This window comes from Miscanthus floridulus, unplaced genomic scaffold, assembly GCF_019320115.1.
Source record: "Miscanthus floridulus cultivar M001 unplaced genomic scaffold, ASM1932011v1 fs_162_3, whole genome shotgun sequence".
NCBI classification, from domain to species: Eukaryota; Viridiplantae; Streptophyta; class Magnoliopsida; order Poales; family Poaceae; genus Miscanthus; species Miscanthus floridulus.
The window spans coordinates 60,365-71,890 of record NW_027096303.1 but is presented as its reverse complement, the minus strand read 5'-3'; the positions used below and the strand labels follow the sequence as shown (position 1 = coordinate 71,890).

At 46.3% G+C, this 11,526-nt stretch overlaps 1 protein-coding gene across 1 annotated transcript; it reads left to right on the top strand.

Moving 5' to 3' along the window:
- Nucleotides 1-6,455: 6,455 nt before the first annotated feature.
- Nucleotides 6,456-11,078, top strand: LOC136530601 (zinc finger CCCH domain-containing protein 67-like). Its single transcript, XM_066523331.1, is given in 3 exon segments — nt 6,456-7,656; nt 7,658-8,378; nt 9,042-11,078. Coding segments are annotated over 2 exon segments (1,785 nt in total). The 5' UTR covers nt 6,456-6,559; the 3' UTR covers nt 8,346-8,378; nt 9,042-11,078.
- The last annotated feature ends 448 nt before the right edge of the window (nt 11,079-11,526 follow it).

The window sequence follows — 11,526 nt, the reverse complement described above, 5'->3', positions numbered from 1 at the left end:
CTCAGTGTTTAGGCAGTAACTACTAACCTAGACTCCTGCCATCCCTGGCGGTGGTTGTAAAAGAGGATTGAGCAAATGACTCATCGTGGTCGTGGCAGGACCATAGGGGGCAGCATCAGTGCAGCAGGTAGAGATGTTGCTAGAGATAGGGGGAGGAGAGATTAGATGATCTAGGATGAGGAGAACTTAGAGAGGGCTGGCCGCACTATTCCTCCAGGTGCTTGCCCAGATACTCCACCTCATCTTGAGGAGTTTGATAGGAGCTACATCAGAGAGTATTCTGAGGATGTTGTTATGAGGCGTCCTGTTGACACACGTGCTCATCCCGTGCTCAACTATATGGGAAAGCTGAAGATGGTGGAGGAAGCATGTGAGAATAATCCCTATGAGCAGCCAAAGGATTTGAAGATAGACTATAGGTTTTGGAATGAGTTTCATTTCAACTTCTATGCATCTGTGAACTTCAACCCCAAGAAATCCAAAGTTATCTAGATGCAGTATGTTGATTGGGAGGAGATGAAGATAAAGAATGAGCTAGAATTCAATAAGGTTGTTGGGGATCGTGACGCCTAAGAGGAGGGGGGGTGAATTAGGCAACTTAAAAATCTAACTCTAAACTATGACCTCTTTTTCTAACCTTAGCAAAAACCTATGCAAAAGACAAACTATCTAAATGTGCAACTACGGTTTTGCTAATATGTTGCTATCTCTACCGCAAAAAGAGTAATGCAATCAATGTAAATGCAGAAGCTAAAGAGCAAGGTAGAGATATGCAAACTCCCGTCGATGACTCCAGTATTTTTACCGAGGTATCGAGAAGCACGCAAGCTTCCCACAAGTCCTCGTTGGAGCCCTTCACAAGGAATCCCTTGCAAGGGCCAAGCTCCGGTTGGGTAACTCCATGGATAGCCTCGGGCCTTCCCCACACATAAGTGGGTCTCCGACGTGCCTTCCGGCAAGCCTCTCCCAGATGCTCCCCGCCGTCTTCACTATCAAGCTTCCGACTGAAACGCCGTGGGCCTTGTTCCCTCCGGTACATGGTGGCGGCCACACCATAAATGCGGTTGGTGTAATCTCGCAAGACTACAAGCCCCTTCAATGTACAATAATGGTGTGCGCAAGCACCGAGTGGTAAGAGGTATGCAAACCTCACTAAACACTAGGCCTAAACCTAGAGCAAGTGCATAAGCGGTGGTCTAATCAACCTAAGCATTTCGCAAAGCACCTACGTTAATCACCTAATAAAACACTAAGCACTATGAAAGTGGATATCACTAAAATGGTGTATCAACACCCTTGGTATGTTTCCTCGGCTCCACTCATCTCAAATGGGCGGTTGGGGGTTGTATTTATAAGCCCCACTGACAAAGTAGCCGTTGGGGATGAAATCCCGCTTTTTTGCTACTGACCGAACACTGGAGTCGTCCTGATAGAATGTGTTTGGTTGTCCCGACCGTTGGAGCCACGAACAACTGATCGGACGCTGCTAGCGTCCGGTCACTTGCCACCGGACGCGTCCGGTCGCAAGTTCGCCGCTCTAGAACCTCTCTGTACTCGATCGGACGCTGCTGTCCTGCATTCGGTAGGTTTTGCCGCCAGCGTTCGATCACTTGCTTAGTGTGTTGTCGGACTAATGAATAGTGCCATCGGTGCATCCGGACAATTCACTTGTTCAGCGTCCGATTGCTGCTTGCTAATGCCGAGCCACTGATTGGAGCGTACGGTCACTTCTATGAGCTCATTTCTTTGTGATCTTGCGTACGGCTTGGTTCCTATCTTCGTGCTTGGACTTTGCTTGATATCTTAGGTCTTCTCTTGTGCTCCTAAGGTCTTGCTTGTGGTGTTGATCCTCAGATCATCACGTCGCCTTCGTCCAAGTCATGTCTTGCACTCTATTGAACTACAAAACAAACACTTGCAAATTCATTAGTCCAATTTGGTTGTGTTGGTCATCAAACACCAAAATCCAAAGTAAATAGGCCTAGGGTCCATTTTCCTTACAAAGGTGATCAAGGCTTGTGAGTTGGTTGGCCTCACTAATATTATGAGCTTCAGAAATAATTGGAATGAGAAAGTGCTAGCCTAGTTCCATGCCACTTTCTTCTATAGTATCTACACTGATGAGATTCACTGGTTGACTGAGGGACGTCATTATAGAGTTGATTTTGTGACTTTCAGCCAGATCCTTGGTTTTGGAGAGGAGGAGCGAGGCTTCACTTATATTCATGATGAGGCTAGAGCTGAGATCCATGATATTGCCTATATGTGGATTGACAAGAAAAGTGCAGATGGGAAAGTCAGTGGCCTGAAGAGCTATTATTACATTCTAAATAATTTGATCAGGCACACTATCATTCCTAAGTATGGAGCAGTCTCTGATCTTAATGGCTATGTGCAGGAATATGCTTGCTAGATTTGCCCCTGGAGGTAACAGGTTTAATGTCCCTCGCTTCATGTGGCATGAGCTGAGGAACGCCATGGAGGATGGGAGAAAGGGGATACCATATGCCCCTATCTCATGTTTATGATTGAGAGGGTCACTGGCTATAGATTGGAGAAAGATGGTCTTCACACCGTCTACAAAATTGAGAAGACCCGAGGGGCAGGTGCTAGTAGGGCAGTGAGACGCTCTCTATCAGTTGAGGACATGCCTAAGTCATCCCGCTCTAGGCCTCGCAAGGAAAAGAAGATGGAGAAATTTGGGAAGTGGATCAAGGCCATCTTCACCACATGCACTTATACAGAGAGGACCACATATCAAGACCAGTTGGAGAACCATGAAGCCAACCGGGAGGCTAGAGAGTGTGCAGGACTGCCACCTCTTTCTCCAGTTCAGTCACCGTCGAGGTTTGATGACCTCCCTAGTCTTTCTGAGACAGATTCAGAGGAGGAGGACGAGGAGCAGGAGCAGCTAGAGCTTGATCCTCACACAAGTTTGAGGACCACCTTACGGTCCATGAGGAGGAGCACCAGGCATGAGCGCCACACTTTGACCACTCATCGCCAAGGGAGGGCGATGGTGTCTTCTTCTTCCTCCTCCTTCTCCTCTGACGACGACGATGATGGTGGAGAGGAGGACGTTGCAGGTGCTAGTGGAGCTACTTGTGGGGATGATGTCGATTGGGACACGATCCAAGAGGATGAGGAGTGAGTGATGGTCTTTCTTCTTTTCTTCTCTTTTTTGCTGCTGTATGCCAAAGGGGGAGAAAATTAGAGGGGTTAATAGTTTCGACGCCATAGAGGTTGCTGTAGCTAGAGTCATGTTCGTATCCATTTAGAGTAGTCTTCGTTAGGTGAGAGTTGGAGAGTCCATTAGAAACTCTATTTATGTAATAATGCTACTTAAGTACTTTTTATAATGTGGGATATGGACATATATTAATCTATGATGTCGCTTGTGATACAATTGTGTTAAAATGTATATCTTTATATGTATCACATGTTGTGTGATGTCTGTTTTGATCTGTGCTGTTACAGCAAGTGCGGTAGTGCGGCATCCAGCTGCAACAACAAACCATGTTGTGCATAAACTATCATTTGTATCACGTTTTACATACTTGACACAGTATGCAGCACCCCATAAGAGCATGGATGTAGGGGGTCCCATCACTTTCACTAAAATGTGAATCTTGGCTTCTTATGCCAATTTGAGAATTCAATTATCTATTCACATACTTAGGGGGAGGCTCTACACTCATAGCTCAAAAATCTCAGTATTTATTTTATATCTTTTGTAAGCTCTAATTGGGTTGCCATTAATCACCAAAACGGAGGAGATTGAAAGTGCAATCAAGCCCTAAGTGTAGGTTTTGGTGATAATGACCACGTAATTAGAGAATTAATGAGATTTATCGAGATGACAAGCAGGGAATTTATATTCGAGGATGCTACATGAAATAAAGGAGCCCCCAATTACAAATGTAGAGGCCTTCAAACTCAAAGGAGATTTAAATTCTTTTATATTATTGAATTTAAGTATAGAAAAAGCCATACTATTAATTAGGACACAATGCTTAAGCTAATATGTGCTACCAAGTGCTCAAACAACCTCATGCATCCTCAGATTCACAGCCAAGACAGTCTATACTTCACTATTACCCTTGCTGTCTTGCATGGTGCGGCACTGCAACACTTGAAGAGAGGCATTGCCGCACTTGAGTTGCGGCACAAGGAAGTTAGCGCCCACGCTGACTTCCCCAGATGGCTCGAGACGTATTAAAAGGTCTCGCCCGACCTTGAGGCCACGGGCTCCGTCTCGCCTGACCCCTTGGGTGCGGGCTCCATCTCGCCTGACCCTAAGGATGCGGGTTCTGTCTCGTCCGACCTCGAGGCCACGGGCTCCGTCTCGCCCGACCTCGAGGCTACGGGCTCTGTCTCGCCTGAGCCCTTGGGTGCGATGACCGTTGGGGGCTGGGGGGTATATATACCTTTTCCCTTCCTCCCCAACGGCCATCTGTCTCTTCTTCTTCACTTCAGCATGCTCAAAACAGAGAAGGAGCTCTCTCTCTCGCCCCCCCTCTATTGTTGACCTCAAGCCCTCAAGCAAATCCATTGATTTTCCCATCAATCCTTGAGGGAAAATGGTCTAAAAATCGATTAGATAGCAGCTCCATTGATTCCCCAACTCTAAATAGCACTTGGTTCACGTTTTGGCCAGCGGTTGTGTTTGTTACTTTTGGAGCTTGGCTCCTAGCCAGTTAGAACGTTGCCCGTAGAGCTTGCCAACTTGTGTGGCAGCCCTAAAAGGTTTGTAACAATCTCTTGAAGCTAGTAAACTCACCCCTCATCTTAAGAGTTAAGTCTCTTAACTTGAGAACGAGAAAGGGTTGGAAAGCCCTAAGCCTTAGTGGCTAACCTCAACAACGTGGAGGTAGGCAAGCCTTGGTGGCGAGCCAAACCATAGGATAAATCATTGTGTCATTTGTGCTTGATTTACATTACTTGCATGACATATTGTGGTTGAGGTGATTTCTAGGATTTTTAGTCGATCTACTTGTGTGTGGTGTTCCTACCACTTCTAGCTCTTGATCTGTGATTGTCACACTTGTAGTAAGCTAGGAAATTTCTCCGATCTAAGTTTTCGTTTACGGATTTTGAACTGTGATTCGAAGTTGTCTGCAGGTGCGGCAGTGTCGCTGTTCTAGCCCGGCAGTGCCGCAGTCCGACATTGCCGCCCTCCAGAGTGGCAGTGCCGCTAGGTGAATTTGATAAAAGTTTGAGTGTTTGTTTTGATAGGCCTATCTACCCCCTCTAGGCCAACCAGAGATCCTACAAACTGGTATTTCCCTTTTTGTATTTCAATCCATTTAAAAATGAAATGAATTCATATTCGATATTCAAGAAAAGATAAACTGAGTTCATCGTGCTGGTGCTAGCATTTGGACAAAGTCTTGTAGAATGACTTGCATATCATGAATCAAGGGTGAAGTTGGATGTGTTAAGCATGTCGAGGGAAACAATGAGGCATTAATTAAATTAGCCTTAAGGTCTGTTTGAAACGAAGGATTTTTACAGGAACCATACGAAAATTAGTTGAATTTCACATTAAAAATACAAGAACATAAAAAATTCCTATAACCTTAGTTGCGAGAATTTTAGAAAATGATGAAATATCAAGCCTGTCACTATCTAAGGAGGGTTCAATAGCCACTTGGATATGTCCATGTCATGGTAAATTAGAGTTAAATTTAGAGCTCGGCGCCAACAGCGCCATGAATCGTGACACCGAGGTCTGACCACATCAGCATCATGTCATCCAGCCTCACCATTCAGACATCAGAGCTCAGCGCCATGGTCTATGGCGCCGAGACGTATTACCTCGGCGTCTTAGGCCACTGTGCCGACCCCGGGGTCCAAAGACATTTAGGATATAAATGATAATACTTTTTTGAAAATGGATTAACAAAAAAATTGAGGCTCTATGTTCATATTTGATCCGACTACAACCTTGCAATTTTCATTCGGAATTAAACTAATGGTCCTCTCTCAACCGTGAATAAATCTATATTCCACAAAATAGCTACCCATTTAGGTTTCTAGTAAGAAATTAGCTAATGGGAAGTTTATTTGAAATATTTTTTACAGTATTAGCCACCGTAAAATATGCATGAAGAAAAATTCTTTTTTGCTAAGGGCATCAAGAAGATTCAACTCACATGTGAGAAAGACAAGGGAAGAAAACAAAAATATCATTTGATTTTCGGGCACCTATTTTTTGCATACATTATTCCACCAATTAGGGCTGAAAGCCGTGTCTACCCTACATCTTTCTTTTAACCACCTATCCAAATCTTTTTTTGGCATTTTCCCACCTGATGGTAAAACACCATATATTTTATGAGCACCGCAATCAACATTCACCCTTTACCAGGAGCAAGGAGATGAAACCCCCGTTTTACCCATAAAACATAGGGTAAGCAATCGGCAAATCTCCCAAAAAGCCGACGCAAGCAAAAACCTACTCGTTTTGTCCAAAACCCCGAAGCATTCCCCTCCCTCCGCTTGCCTTCCCCTCTTCTACCATTTCGTCGAACACCTTCCCGATCGCGCGCCTCCGGCCATGGCGGAACCCTCCGACGCGGCGGCAGCCGTATCTGCGCGGCTCCTGGAGCTTGCGGCCGACGACGACTCCGCGGCGCTCGGGGACCTCCTCGCGGCACACCCGTCGCTTGCTGACGAGCCCGCGCCGTGGTACTCCCCGTCGCGCGGCGCGGAGCCCATGACCCCGCTCATGGTCGCGGCGGCGTACGGGTCCGTGGCCTGCATCGATGTCCTACTCTCGCCGCCCCACCTGGCCGACCCCAACCGCGCCTCACCGTCGTCCCTCTCCACCGCGCTCCACCTCGCGGCCGGCGGCGGCGCCTCCACTGCGCCGGCCGCGGTATCCCGTCTCCTAGCGGCTGGCGCCGACCCCACGCTGCTCGACCACCTCCACCGCCGGCCGTCCGACCTCGTCGCTCTCCCACCCAACTCGCTCCCGCTCAAGAACCACCTCCTCTCCCTTCTCGGAGGGCGCAAGGAGTGGCCGCCGGATCCCTCCCTCCCCGACATCAAGAACGGCGCCTACGCCTCTGACGACTTCCGCATGTACTCCTTCAAGGTGCGCGCGTGCTCGCGCGCCTACTCCCACGACTGGACCGAGTGCCCCTTCGTCCACCCCGGCGAGAACGCGCGGCGGCGGGACCCGCGCAAGTACCACTACAGCTGCGTGCCCTGCCCGGAGTTCAAGAAGGGGGCGGGGTGCCGGAGGGGCGACATGTGCGAGTACGCGCACGGGGTGTTCGAGAGCTGGCTCCACCCGGCGCAGTACCGGACGCGGCTCTGCAAGGACGGCGTCGGCTGCGCGCGGCGCGTCTGCTTCTTCGCGCACACGCCTGAGGAGCTCCGGCCACTGTACGTGTCGTCGGCGGGGTCGCGCACCGCGATGGAGATGGCAGCGGCGATGGGAATGGGGCTGCCGTCGCCGGGTGCGTCGTTCACGCCGCCGCTCTCCCCTTCCGGCGGGGGGAGCGGCGTGGCCGGCGCGTGGCCGCAGCCCAACGTGCCCGCGCTGTGCCTCCCCGGGAGCGCGGGGAACCTTCACCTGAGCCGGCTGCGCACTTCGCTGAGCGCGCGCAGCATGGCTGTGGACGAGCTGCTCGCCTCAGCGGATTACGACGGGACTCGTCGGGTCGCCAGCCTCTGTGCGGTCGGCGAGGGGAAAGACGCTCGTGCCGTCCAATCTTGACGATCTGTTCTCCGCGGGGATGGCGGGCGCCGCGGCATCTCAGTCGCCTCGGTACGCAGACCAGGGCGGCTCTGCTTTCTCGCCGACGCGTAAGGCCGCCATGCTGAACCAGTTTCAGCAGCAGCAGAGCTTGCTGTCTCCTCGGGCCACAGTTATCCCTGAGCCAGTGTCTCCGATGAGCTCCAGGCTGCTCGCGGCCCTTGCGCAGCGGGAGAAGATGCAGCAGCAAACGCTGAGAAGCATGAGCTCTCGTGACCTTGGCTCCGGCGCCTCCGTCCTGGTTGGCTCACCGGTTACGTCCAGCTGGTCCAAATGGGGAATCCCGTCGAGCGCACCAGATTGGGGTGCTGACGACGAGGAACTTGGCCGCCTCAAGCGATCCTCGTCCTTTGAGCTTCGGAGTGGTGCCAACGGTGATGAGCCAGACCTCTCATGGGTCAATACCCTCGTGAAGGAGCCAACACCGGAGAAGCCATCCATCAACCGGACAACCGCAAAGGAGTCCATTGCTTCTTTGAGTCAGGCCACAAGTCATGAGGATATGGGCGGTGAGGACGACACTGCCGGGGTCATTGGTGGCTGGCTTGAACAGCTCCAGCTGGATGAGATGGTAGTCTAGAACAAACATAACAACATGAATCAAACAAGAAAGGTGCCATTTTTTTTTTGCTGTGATTCACCAGTTCCTTCTTTTACAACTTACTACATCTACCAACCTTCATACCTTGCTGGTAATTACTGGTGATACATTCTTTTGGAGTTGGTTAGTGTAGGTGTTGAGATTTCCACCACCATTTAGAGTTCCCCACAATTGGAAGAAATGAAGGAACCTAGCCAATTTTATGGAATTTCTGGCTTGGCTAGGTGGACATTGTGTTTCTCCTTGTACCTTCCACATCCCTCTTTTGCTAATAATTACAAAGGTGATTTCCTCGTTCTGAGGGGATTGTGAATTATGCATGATAGTGCTAGCATATCCTAAGCCGTAAGCCCCCATCCTCTGCTGCTTGCTAAGGAGTATGAGGGTGGCTTCTGCTTTGCATCAAATGCTTCTAATGGCTCATGATTGGTGTAAAACACCCTACTGTTGTTGTACTACTGAGGATTCATGACTGATGTAAAATGCCCTACTGTTGTGTTGTACTCACAACTCAGGATCCAATGGTCCATGATTGTGTTAAATGACTTCATTGTTGCTGGACCACCAAAATTGAGCTATTAAGCATCACTTCACTGCATAACTCATTCGTTAAGTGTTATCACCTTGTTTTACATTGCATGGCCTGTGTCTGACAGCAACTGTTTTCTGTTGAAGCTGTCGCAATGGTTACTGCTGCTGCTCTGTTTGTGTTTGACATTTTGGATGGATGCTGAGTCAAGGCTAATGCTGAGTGGTAATCTCAGGTCAGCATAGGATTTGATGGGTGCTGTGATGTTTAATGTGTTCCGAGGTGGCTTAACATGATGCGTCGACCTCTACAAGGGTGATGTTTATTGTGCTCCAGATGAGTGCGACCTGGCCTCTGATGGAGCTTCGTTCTTGTCAGGATAAAACAACTAGGTATGGCCGCCTCGTGTCTTGGCTTCTGTTTGGCCCTGGTCACAGTGGACAGTGCTGACTCATACAGTGACCTGGAACTTTTTTAAAAATAATAGAAGGCTGGATCTGCTGGTTCAATGTATGGTTACATATTCAATGCATTATGTAGTTATGATGTTATAGGATAATCCCAGTATGCTTTTTTTATTATCAACTGTATTTGTTTGTTTTTTAACCATGGGAAATATTTTTAATATTACTTCAGTTACTTTAAGGGTGGCAGTTGTTTGTTTTCTTTTTATTGGAAGTCTCTTACTTTTTAAAAAATGAAACTAAATATTGTTCTTAGGATAAATTTCTTGTTAGCTGTTTAGGACATAGCAAGGCATTCACAAAAGTTTGGTTTTAATTTTATTTTTTGCTAAAGCCAGTTCGGTTTGTATGTATAGCAATTTCTATTTTAGATCGCAACAGTTTATATGCTAATTATGCTTTGAAGTGATGTGTTATTGAAATCAGATCGTTCTACTGGTAGTATACAATACTAAATTATTATACAGGTTTGCAGTTCATCTACTTTTGAAATAGTGGGAAGAAATGCCGGATCTGTTGTTTCATTATTTGAGCGAGTTGTTTCTAAATGATGTCAAGCATATGTTTTTTAAGAAATGGTTAGGTTCTTGACGATTTTGATTCTGAAATATAGGTTGGATTAGGGCACCTACCTCACTCCTGATGGCATTCAGGTGCATCTAGCTAAGCTAGGTCCCAATTTTGATATTCCTTTTTTTCTAAAAAAAACATTGCAGCTGTGAATTCAAAAAAGTATACAAAAATGCTCATAGCTGCTGCGTACAAGATATCCTAGAAATTATATGATATATTATGGGATAAAGTAAATGATCCATGCACCCCCTTTATTCATTCGGAGATATTGGTCGGTGATAGACATTAATGGTAGGTATATAAATGAATGCTGCCTTTTCAAATTGAGTTTGGAGTTATTTTACCTATAATCTCCTATAATTTGGAGAAAAATTTGAATGCTTGAATATCTTATAGTTCTAGATGGATGGATTAGGTAACAAATTTTCATTATGACTTGAAAACCTCTTGAAATAAACGTTTATAACAAGCATTATGGCATATCCAACAATGCCAACTCAGGTAGCTCATAGAATCAAAATCCTCATTTTTTCCTCTATACAAAGAGATAGGGAAAGAAGAGAAAGAAGAGCTAGCTCTTCATAATGAGCTAGTCTCTTTTCACACATCCTCATGTTTAGTGGGCCAACACTTACATTTCATCAAATTATCTTTCTTTCTTTAAGGATCAAATTAGTTTTAAGCAACATGTAAAGGGTCTGTTTAGTTCAGCTGTGAGCTGTGCAAAGACTGTTGTGAGTTGTGAGCTGTGAAAAAGCTACTGTGAGGTATGTACAGCTGTAAATTAAACTTTTTGATTGAAACAACTATAAGCTGTGGACTATGCTTTATACACATTTAATTAGTCAATGAAATGGTGCTCTGCGGCCTTTTTTGAATGTGGGTTGGTTGGAGGGTGGGGAATGGAGATTGAGGATGGCAAGCCAGGTGACGTGCATCCCTTTGAGATAACTAACTTTGCTATATTTAAGTTGCCAGGTGACCCCGATCAACTACTGGGCAGGTCAGATACCAGGAGTCTGCATAAAAAACAAGTTTATTTTTTTGCCTCTAGAATGTCCATACATGTTGTAACCTATTCGTAACCGTGATGTAATGTTGTGTTTAAATATATTACTTTTATGATTAAATACATAGTATTTTTGTTTTGGCTACATAACCTTATATTGAAGCGATACAGGATAATATTCACTTTGCAAATAGTTCAGATAGGGTGCATATATAATTTGTGTATGAATCATGAATGTGATCTACCAATAATTTGGATATAATCTACACAGTGCTAATTTTCTACTTTAGGATAAAACAAAGGAACCAAATAGACATCATGTATACCATGTGTTACCGGCTACCTGTTTGACATTTGTTTGTCTTTGCATGAAATGCCTTTTGCAAGTTGCGTCCTTTCCGTTTGTCTAGAATGATTTCCCCCTAATTTTGTCTGAACTTCCATATTCAGCTTCCTCATAACAAGGCATATATAACTTAGCTACAGTATATTCCACATTCCCACATCAGGATAATACAAAACAAAGTTTCCTTGAAGAAACAGTTCAAGGAAAACCACTTTTGGTCGTGTTTGGATGTTATTGGA